This window comes from Mya arenaria, chromosome 4, assembly GCF_026914265.1.
Source record: "Mya arenaria isolate MELC-2E11 chromosome 4, ASM2691426v1".
Taxonomy (NCBI): domain Eukaryota; kingdom Metazoa; phylum Mollusca; class Bivalvia; order Myida; family Myidae; genus Mya; species Mya arenaria.
Window position 1 is genome coordinate 24,058,357 of NC_069125.1, and position 11,357 is coordinate 24,069,713.

The 11,357-nt window shown below is 34.2% G+C and overlaps 1 protein-coding gene across 2 annotated transcripts in view; it reads left to right on the plus strand.

Moving 5' to 3' along the window:
- The window catches only part of LOC128231324 (importin-7-like), a 28,956-nt gene extending 20,910 nt beyond the window's left edge, over positions 1-8,046 (plus strand). For both annotated transcript variants that reach the window (XM_052943987.1, XM_052943986.1), the window contains exons 23-25: positions 2,330-2,471; positions 4,088-4,204; positions 5,030-8,046. In XM_052943987.1, coding sequence (XP_052799947.1) covers positions 2,330-2,471; positions 4,088-4,204; positions 5,030-5,115 — 345 coding nt within the window. In that variant the 3' untranslated portion in view covers positions 5,116-8,046. The remainder of the gene's footprint in view (positions 1-2,329; positions 2,472-4,087; positions 4,205-5,029) is intronic.
- The last annotated feature ends 3,311 nt before the right edge of the window (positions 8,047-11,357 follow it).

The following is an 11,357-nucleotide window of genomic DNA, read 5'->3' on the forward strand; positions in this document are numbered from 1 at the left end:
AATATTACAATATATTAAAGAATTCCAATGCAGCTGTTAGACTAAATCTTATATGTTGAACCTACAGCATACCATATTATCACAATATTATACGTTTTCTTTAATGTAAACATATATATACATACAGTAGATTGCATAATTTGCTTACCTGTTAATTAGTTCTGGTCTTTTCCCAGATGAAGTAAAACCTCAGCAGCACTGTGTCCATTACTTATCTCAACAACTGACTTCTGAGAGAAACTTTGCACCAGGAAGATTATTTCTAGTGAATGTTACTGCAGAAACCTTATCAGAAGTAGCCATTGTTTACATTTCTTGTACGACCGTCCTGGAAATTGTGTACCACGTGGTACAGATAGCAGAAAGCAATGACGTAGTTGTAAATCCCTCCTATTGCATTGAGACTTGATACAATGGTACTCAACCATCCAACCTACTTAATTAACCAAGTTAGATAACTCTAGTTTGCATTAATGTTAATAATTGCCCTTTATTATTCGACTTAGAAATTCTGGTTAAGGTTTTGCGTGTAAGCACACATAGGTTAATATCTCAGCAACTACTTGAGGTATTGCATTGAGACTTGATACAATGGTACTCAACCATCCAACCTACTTTATTAACCAAGTTAGCTAATACTAGTTTGCATTAAATTCAAATAATGGCCCCATTTAACCATCTTCTTTTATCAAGTAAGATAACTATCTTTCATATTATATCATTTTTGCCCCTTTATTATGCGACTTAGAAATTCTGGTAAAGGTCTTGCATGTTAGCACAGATAGAATAATATCTCAGCAACTACTTGATGTATTGCATTGAGACTTTAAACAATGGTATTCAACCACCAAACATAATTGAATAACTAAGATATATAACTGTTTTTTAGCTCTACTGGCCAAAGGCCAGAAGAGCTTATGCGATGGTAATGTGTACATAGTATGTGCATCCGTGCGTTCGTGCGGCTGTAAACAATTGCTTGTGAACACAATACAGTCTTCAGTTTTGATTGTATCTCGATGAAACTTGTACAGTATCTAGATATCCATTAGAGCTGGGTTCCTTTCGAAAACCAGCCAGATCCGCCCATGAATGCTTAGATTATGGGCCATGAAAGTTTTAAAGAAATGCTTTCTATTTTAAGCCAGGTCTGCATGAGCGAATTCTATTTTTAGCCAAGTTTACATGTACATGTAAATTCAAGTCTAGAGTTAAGGGAGACAATTTGCAAGTCTAGGATTTTGAGAGACAATTTGCTTTTTGCTTCTGCAGTTGATTTTGTGAATTACTCTGCCTTGTTCTTGTTGAAAGCCCAAAGGCCATTTTTTAGCTTTAAGTTCTGTAGTTTGGGCATTCATCTTAACAAAATTGGTTGTGAATGTAAGTTATGCACCTGGTGTCATTACTGGCCACACCCAGGGTTCACAGGTTCGGTAAACATAATTCTGGAAAGGTTTGAAAATCATTTTGTGTGTTATTGCATCCATCTCAGCACAATTGATTGTGAATGTTTGTTCAAATTGATCAATGTTGTCCTAGGATGCCCTTGACTTTGACCTTTTGACCAAATTTTTTTAACTTTTAAAACTACAGAAATTTTTACTATGAGTACGGTTTTGAAAGCATTTTTTTTTGTCAGATGACTTTTACTTGGCACATATTAAAATAGTTCATGCAACTAATCTGCTTACAATACTTTCTGGGCTCAGATGTTGAACGTGCTACGTTTTCAGGTAACCCAAACACAAAACATAAACTATATGTCTGTTGCCTTTTACCCATACATACATGCTTTGGATTGATATGACCACAAAAGCCATGCCAGTAGAGCATAGGCCCTTTTGCAAATAATGGACCTTTATTATTAGACTTAAGAAACTGGTTAAAATTTTCCATGTTACCACATTTATGTTAATATCTCAGCACATCATGTATTGCATTGAAATGTAATCTAACAGTGATCCATGCATGTTTGGCCGAAACTTTTCAATCCTTACACTGAAAAGCGGCGGAATAGTAGAGCGCGCTGTCTCTGTGACAGCTCTTGTTGACCTACTTGTCTTATTTTGAAGCTTCAGCAATGAAATTTGGACCACGTGTATAGTTTTGAAAACAAAAACCAATGTTGTTCTCATTAAATGCTAAACATTTTAGCTTATTTTTTGAAGCAATGGCAAACATTACATTACAGTATTTAAAGAAAGGTTCATGTGCCTGTTTATATCAGTAAGTGCTGCATAATGTTAGTTACTGTATTAATATTAAGTGAAAATAATAATGGCTTGTGTTATAAAACTTTTGAGTGAACATTTGCTGTCATTCCCTGCAGGTGAACAATGATGATGAGAGCAGTGACGATGACTCGCTTGATGACGAGGCGGAGGAGACGGCCTTGGAGAGCTATCAGACGCCTCTTGATGATGACAACTGTCTGGTGGATGAGTACATCATCTTTAAACAAATACTCCAAGGTATGCCCCTGGTTTATCTTGTTAACTTGTCAGTCTACTTTAAGGAAAAATGTTTAGGTATTGTCTTCAGCCTTGGTGACGTAAGTGTAGTCATTATGCAAAAGTGTCAACCATGGCTATAACTATGAAATTCGTCACACATGTTACATTTATCGGGGGCAATACACATGTATGTGTAAAGGCCTATAACTTAAATAATTGTCAAGCTATTCACTTCCATCAACTGCATAAAAACAGCGTAAGCATCTGGTTGCAATTCTTTTGTTCTTCGTGTAACTGATTTCCTGTATGTATTTGCAGTCATGAGCTTTGTTATATGTAAACTTTGGTTTGTTTTCTCACTGTTTTCAAGTTTGCTTTGTGGAAATGTGTTGGAAACCGGACTTGATTTTAATATCAGAGATTGAAAGCAATTGATTTATGATATTAGATTGTTTTCATGGTTGTTCAAACACTTGCTTTCAAATTGCTTATTCCCTCAATTTTCTGTTTTGTTATTTTGCAATTATCTAGCATCATAAAAACTAGGGATGCAAACGAATGGCAAAATCGATATTCGAATATCCGGTAATTCTTTCGATGGAATATTCCATAACCAAAATGAATATTTAAGAAATGTAGTAAAGTACTGTTATTATTCGCTAAAGTAATAGCCAGGGCCTTTGTAATAACCGGGATCTTCCCCAAAATTAGACTCTGAAATTCCCCATTTACAAAAAATAAATCCAACAAAGAGCAAAATATTTTGAACAAACAAAACCCCAAAATAAATTTGAATTCAACATCATTCATATTTGTAAACAAGGCCATGATTGTACATTCCCGGTTGAACGTCATGATTCACCAACAGATGGTCGCGCAGTCTCGTTCTGGGATTGATCTCTACTAAATATAACTATGGAAAAACAAAACCTTAACTCGGGAATTAGTTAAATAATTAAACGAAAATAACCCTGAATATTTTACTCATCTATTGTACAACAATGTCCTACAACGCTATTCAATACAGTTACATTTTAACGCACGGACGTTATATTAAAACATAGTTAATGAGTTAACAGCACATAACTAACACTTAAGCGTACCACTTTGGTGGCTGATTCCGTTTATCCTTTATTGGCATGGTCATTAAAATTTACCGAAAATAATTGAAACTTGTTTGATGTCAATTTTCTAATACCCAATTTTCGTAAAATTACGGGTACTGTTTATAGTCTCTAATTAACATATGGCACATGTATAGTGTCATCACGTTCACCCCTCTGGCATCAGGGATCAATCGTAAAAACAAAAAAATGCGAATATATACAACACAGTTGTAGGCAAAAGGTTTAAAAAAAATATCAGACATCGAATATTCGAATATCAGATTTGACATTCGAATACTAAACGTTTGATCGGATATTCGAATATTCGTTTGCATCCCTAATAAGAACAAATATAATAAATATATTTCAATAATTAATCATGACATAATTACTATTGATAGTCTCCAGTTCTGACCATTTCGATAGATTTTCAGTTATAATTGATTATTGAAACATTGTTGTATTGTGGAGCCTTTGGAATGATTTAAATTTTGTAGCCTGCTTTCACAATATGTGTCTTTTGTATAGGTCTGCAAAGTGTAGACCCAGGTTGGTACGCACTGGTGACCAGTACCCTGACCCCAGAACAGACCAAACAGTTGGAAGATGTATTTAAACTGGCTGAACAGAGAAAGGCTGCTGCAGGTTAGTGTGCAAGATGTGTGAGGAGTCAGTATTCTAAAGCAGACATGAGTGAACAAGCCTGTTCTCGCAATGGTTCTTGGCATAATAAAAAGTAACAAAACACCTGCTACAATTAAGAATTTGAGCAAACCTGAAAAGCATTTTACCAGTACTGGGTCTGTATTCACTAATATCCCGAGTCTTAGACCCGGGCTCAGAAAAACTAAATTTTAAGAAGCAAGTGAAAACAGCCCCCGGGCTTGCATTATTTTCATCCACTGTAGGGTTAGGCTTACGTTGAGTCATTTCATAAAGGTTTCAGAAGGTTCTCAAGATATGCAAGTTTATCAGTTGATTTATGAGTATTCTTGACTCCACTGGTAGAACCCATAATGCCATGGCTTTATTCTAGTAATATTATATTTCAATATTAGCTTTAAATTATCATGACACTGGTTCTCAATCATCATCATATTAACCAAGATTCATAGGGATGACATTTTGTCAATGAATATAGCTTATTGTTGATTAATCCAATGGGTTAATTTGACCACCTCTGACAACTGACCAGGTAGAGCGAGTCTCCCAGGGTCCCATTCATGTCACGTTAACTCCATAGACAGTTGTTGGACAAAATAGTATATAATAAAATCACGTCTGTTGACATTTGTTCGTCCAGACTTATGATGTGACTAGTAAATCTCTGCATTGGTTTAAGAGTTTGGAATATTTTTATCAGGGTGGCTAGGCGTCTTGTCTGTTTTAAAATATAAAACCTTTATTCAGCATTAAATTTTAAATTATAATAAATGTTTACTGAAGCATATATTTTTTAAACATTTTCAGAATCCAAGAAGATAGAAGAGAGTGGAGGCTACAGCTTCTCCGACCCCACTGTACCACAGACGTTCAACTTTGGCCAGATAGGATGAACAAAACCTTCTCTAGAATAACTTAGAGTATTTATTTTTGCACAAACATTGGACAGTTTGCATATCAGGTTCGCCAGGTTTTCGAATTGAATCGCATGTCATTCACTGTCATAGGCCTTTTTTCATGTTTGCGATCGATCATTCATGGATACATTTGTATCATTTTGAAAAATATGGCTTGTAGTTCTTCAAATTATATGTTAGATTTAGACAAATTTCACAGAGTAAAACTTGTCAGACTGCTTGGTTGACCGAAAAAATTTGAAGATAAACATTGAAATATGAAAATAATGTATGCCGGAAAAAAATAATTGAACCTGTACATAATATGATTAAAGATGTGAGCTTGAAAAGGGTGTTGTGCAATAGAAAGGGGTTGATGAGGAAAATACCTGGCACCTATTATACTCCTTGTACTGTATGCTGTATGTTTAAGCTGCTGTATGCTTAGGTTTTCAATAAGCATTCCTACAAACTAAAGCGTAAGATTGTGCTTTCTTGAGAAGTGATATAAAAAAATTAACTGAATTAAGTCAGACTACTTGGTTTTCTTACAAAAATCAATGGGTTTACTTTCAGTTATCTAGGGTGTTTATACCACTGTGATTTCAATATAGATGTGGTTTTTGAATACCAGTATAGTGTACACATTTCTACCAAATTAATAGATAAAGGACTTTCTCATAGATGGGCAAATAGCAACTTTTTGAGAAATTGTACTTCTTGTCCGACTGGAAGTATTGCATATTATTGTAGTATTAAAACTAGATATTAAAAGCTTCAACCCTGCTGGATATAATGCCCTTGTGTATTGTGGTTAAATGGATGAAGCATTTTGATGCAAATCTATGAGAGTCCTAAGAGGCATTTACATGTTTATTCTTTAGAATAGTAAGCAGATACAATCCTTCAGGTCCCTTCAAAATATGATGAAATGTATATATAAAAAAATCAACTGGGGTTGGGGAGGGAGCATTTATTGTGTTTGTCAAGGGAATGGGATAATTAGAGCATCTTGCCATATTCTTTTCATGGAATACATGAATTAATGGAGAGTCCTGCTGAGAACTGCTTTGTCACAATTTGTTTTTTTGTATAATTGTGTTACTGCATGTTGTTAAAAAAATGATTTGGATATATTTTTCTGGAATACAAATTTGATGGCTAAAGTATTTAATGTTTGAAATTGTATCTGCTTACTGCGATTTGCAAATATTGGGTCTTTGTACATAAACCATGCATATTTTAAAATAGTTATATTACATGGTGATAGAGTTTTTCATTCTACCATACAATGTGTAGTGTACAATTGTAGCTTTAAGTGGGAACATACATGTTAAAGCTTTAGTACAATAACACTTATTGAGAAGTGTTTTAGTTCTGAAATGGGGCTTTGTTGCTACTGGAGGTAGTCATTTTGGATGGATTGTTGGTAAATGGCCATTGTGCTTTTGTTCAATGAAATGGAAACTGTAAAAATCAAATTAAGAGTTTTTCATATGTTAGCCATGATGCTTTTAAAGCAATATTTTAGAAACAGATATGTATGGTTGATCATAATGTTGCATGCTAGCTTGTTCATATTATTTCCTGCATCATTCCACAGTAAAATGTTTGAAGTGTATATTCTTTTAAATCTGCTTTTGTATGTGTTTAAACATCTCTTGATGATCTTTGTGACCTTTTCCAGTTCGCTATTTCTTAAACAGCATTTGTGTGTAAACTAGTCATATTTTGTTTATGGATAGCCAACTTTCTGTAGACCCTCGACATGTATGACTAGTTGCAGTCATCAAAATTATACTTAAATAAGAAGCCAAAATGTTCACATACCTTTGAGCCATGAAACATTATAACAAGCCCTGCTAAGTAAAACTCAATTTTCAACAAGCACAGATGTATTTTTATGTTAAGTGTAGGGCTTGCAGGTCTATTCAAATTTCGACTACTGTCAGGGTTTTTTCCAGTAATTTTGAAAAACAAAACATTTCGTGTAAATGCTTCCATATAAAACCTTACAGTTTGTGTTTGTTATAGTACTTTTAAAATACTGGACAGTCAAGGAATATTTGTTATGTATCAAAAAAGCAAAGGACTGTCCTTGATTAAAGGAACAATTTATATTACAATTGCACTGTTTATATCTTCATAGGCCAAAAAATAAGGTTAAGTTTCTCAGGCACTGCTTTATTTGTTTTTCACATCCTCTTTTTAATAAATATTTTAATGTGAAAATTGTCGTTTACCTGTTTTCCAGTGAAAAATAGATATATAAGTATGTTTGAAAATAGTTTTATGTGACTATTCAATTTTTTAGAAGGCAATTATCATCTATTAGACAAGAAATCGGGTTATTTTTAAACTTGGAAGACAGTTTACTCATAAGGCATATGTTGATAAATTGGTAATTAATTTTTTGGGTGGAAAAACTAAAAAAGAATAAGTAACACGGGCTCCCTCCCAATTTAAAATAGCACCTGAAATTCTAAAGTTATTTTTCTTGGCTTTGAACTATTTTCCAACCTGGTGATAAAATAAGTAGCATTTGTATGATATTATGTTATGTACTTTTCTGTAGTTTATTTCACATGTAAAAAGATCTGTTTCACTGTCAATCCAATGTATTCACAAGACCATCATATTTATTGTACACATAAATAAATAATGGTTATATGTAATTTTTAATTTAGCTAGTAAAACTTTGAATGTTTAATTAATGGCATATGTATTTGTTAAATAATCTGACTCAACCAGTGTCTGTGATGCAATCATTTGATTAATATGTATGTAAAATGATAATTATGTCAACTCCATGTATTTAAACTTTAAATGTTGCCAATTAATTATCCATTCTATTATTGTATATGAATCCCCACTTGTTAACTTGATTTATTTGCAAAATAAAGTGCTATATTAAAACCTAAAACAACATTAACTTTTCTTATATTTTTACTGGCAATGTATGTATATTTTACAAGCATGGTTATCCCAAATTTAAAAGACAACGTATTATAAACAAGGAGTACTTTCATACTTCTGAGAGAAAAAAGGTTAATCTCCTTTCATCAAGATTTTGCCACAATAAAGACTGGTAAATATGTATCTATATGTTCAGTTAATACAAATATTTCACGGTTAAATGCAATTGAAATGAATTATTGGCACCCTAAGTGGTTTCATGTATCCCGTTCAAAATAGTCCTGATCCCATTAAAAAAGCAGAGAATTTTTGTCACAAGATGAAACATTATGATCAAATTTTATAAATTCTGCTAAAAAGCCTAGTTATACATCATAATCCCGCACGGAGCACATCAAAAAAAAAATTGTTGTTGAAAAACTTGTACGGACCAAGTTCCCTCAATTCTCGAGTTAGTATGACCCTTAAAGGCAGCATATAATAATCCATACTGTTCCTTGAAAAAAAAAAAGAACGTTCAGGCCAAGGGACCCAAACGTGTTGGTATTGATCATCTGATGGAACACTTGATTTTGAGGTCAGTGGGTCAATATTAAGGTCATGACAGCTGAAAATCAGTTTCCGATTAATGACTGAAGAACACTGGGGCCCAGCGACCCATTTGTAGGCAGATTGTTCATGGCAACTAGATGAACCATATTGATTTGAGGCCGTATGTCGAGACCTTGAGCTGAAATTCCGTTTCCGATCAATAACTGAAGAACGCTAGTGCCAATCGACTTCAATCTTGGTTGGCATGTTAATCAAGACCAGCAGATGAACTCGATCCATTTTGTGAAGTCGGTCAAAAGAGTGTGGTGACCTTGAGATGAAAACCCGTTTTCGACTAACAACTGATGTTTGCTGGCTCCGAGGGTCCGCAAAATGGTTAGACAATTTAGTTATGACAAGAATATGAACCCTGTTGATATTGCGTTCAGTTGGTCAAAGGTCAACCTCGTGGTGATTGAGCTGAACAACGTTTTCTATCAATAACTGTAGAACGCTGTTCTCATTGGACTTCAAACTTGGTAGGCAATTTGATGATTAACATCAGTAGATACACGCTATTGATTTTGAGGTCAATGGTCAATTTATTGGTGACCTTAAGATGAAAATCTGTTGGAGATCAATAACTAAAGGACGCTCGGGCCCAGGTACGTCAAACTTGGTAAGCAGTTTTTAATGACCAAAATATGAACCATATAAATTGTGAATTCAAAGTCGTGGTGACCATAAGCTGAAAAGCTGGTTCGATTGAATTTGAGGTCAAATTATTGGTGACCCTTTGATGAAAATCTGTTCCAGATTAATTACTAACCAACGCTCAGGCCAATGGGTCTCAAAACCTGGTAGGCAGGTTGGTAATGACCAGCAGAACCCAGTGTGTCAAATGTTCAGGTCAATAACTATTGATGAAACCTGGTCCTGGGAACATCTTACTATATTGTGAGGCAGTTTGAACACCACCAGCTGATGGCCACTGTTGAAAAAGGATACCAGGATTCCAATAGTTAATAAACCATTTACCTACATCATTACTTAGCAAAGAAATATCTAACATTTAGTTAAGTGTTCGCATACATTCATGTTCAATAAAGCCCAACAATCTCATTTTAAAGTTCAACAGACACGAGTTTACATCCACTCGCAATGACTTACCATATGTTTGCTCATACATTTTCTTTAAGAATGTAAGCAAACAATATTTGCATACTGCATGAGAAGGTCATCATGAAAATGAGTTATATACTAAAAATGTTATCTGTCCATATATGAAATAAACCAAAATACAAATGTTTATCTGCAGGGGCATTGAACAGTTCTTGTTTGTTAAGGTTTGGCAAAGCGAACGAAGATTATTTGTGAATAGTCTGGTAATAAATTCATACATCAAGATGATCCAGTTTCAAGATTTAGCCAGGATAGGTAACTACTTGACCTTTGATGACTATCCAAATCATAAGAAATGTTATTAAGGCAATTTAAGCAAAGATTTAGGCAAAGTTTCATAAGTATCTGTCAAAATATATGACAGAACTGGGTTTCTCTGGATTGATATAACAACCATTATATAATGACCTATAGTTTTATCTCGACTGATCTCGTTGGATGTTCGTCATCTTCAATTGGTTCATCAATACTCTTAAGATACCAAAATGATTGTCCGATTTCAAAGAATGTAGTCAGAATGTTTGTCTCTAAGCAATCTAGGTCAATTTCGGATCCGGTTCATATGGCGTCGACTTTTGATCGATGAAACTTGGTCAGAATGATTGTTTCCATAAATATGGGTAAAAAACAAGGTCATTATCGAAACAGAGAAATCCTTTTTAGCAATAAATATGTCAAAAATCAATGAAATCTTGTTAACATGAACATTGTCATAAATTAAACTCAAAATCATAGATGCTTGGTGAAATTGACAGTTTTCAAAAAGAATAATTTAAGTTCGGAACTGGGTTACATTGGACCAAAACCTTTATGTCATTAAGTCAGATGAAAACCTCCACTTGTTAAAACTAAAGAGGCTACAGTTTAGTCCAAAACTAATGATACTTCGTCGGTATGTATATTAATTATTATTTTAATACAGCGGCAATTCTAGATCAGGTTCGATTCTGGCTCAGGTGGGGTAAAACCAACGTATGTAAACAGCGGCAATTCTAGATCAGGTTCGATTCTGGCTCACGTGGGGTAAAACCAACGTATGTAAACAGCGGCAATTCTAGATCAGGTTCGATTCTGGCTCACGTGGGGTAAAACCAGCGTATGTAAACAGCGGCAATTCTAGATCAGGTTCGATTCTGGCTCACGTGGGGTAAAACCAGCGTATGTAAACAGCGGCAATTCTAGATCAGGTTCGATTCTGGCTCACGTGGGGTAAAACCAACGTATCAATATCAAATATAAGAAAAACCTTGCGAAGTTCTAATAGATTACTTTGGGTTTTGTCCGTGGCATAACTTGAAGAGTCTTTGAGCTATTTACGTCAAACTTCACAATTTAGGAAAAGTGTATAACTCACCATATAAAGAACCATATCGTGTAGTGTTTTAAATGATCGTCCTTAATGTTAATTTCCATACTTATTTCTTATCCGAATAATAATTTATAAGTCTTTAAGATATTGACTTCAAACTTAATATACAGATCGGTAGATCCCATTGAGGTGCACTGCACAAGAATCATAACTCTGGGTGCAGTATTTTTAGTTACTGTCCATTGTTTTAATGTTATCCTTTAAATTTTCACAATGCAAAGTTGATACTATTCTAAATTCG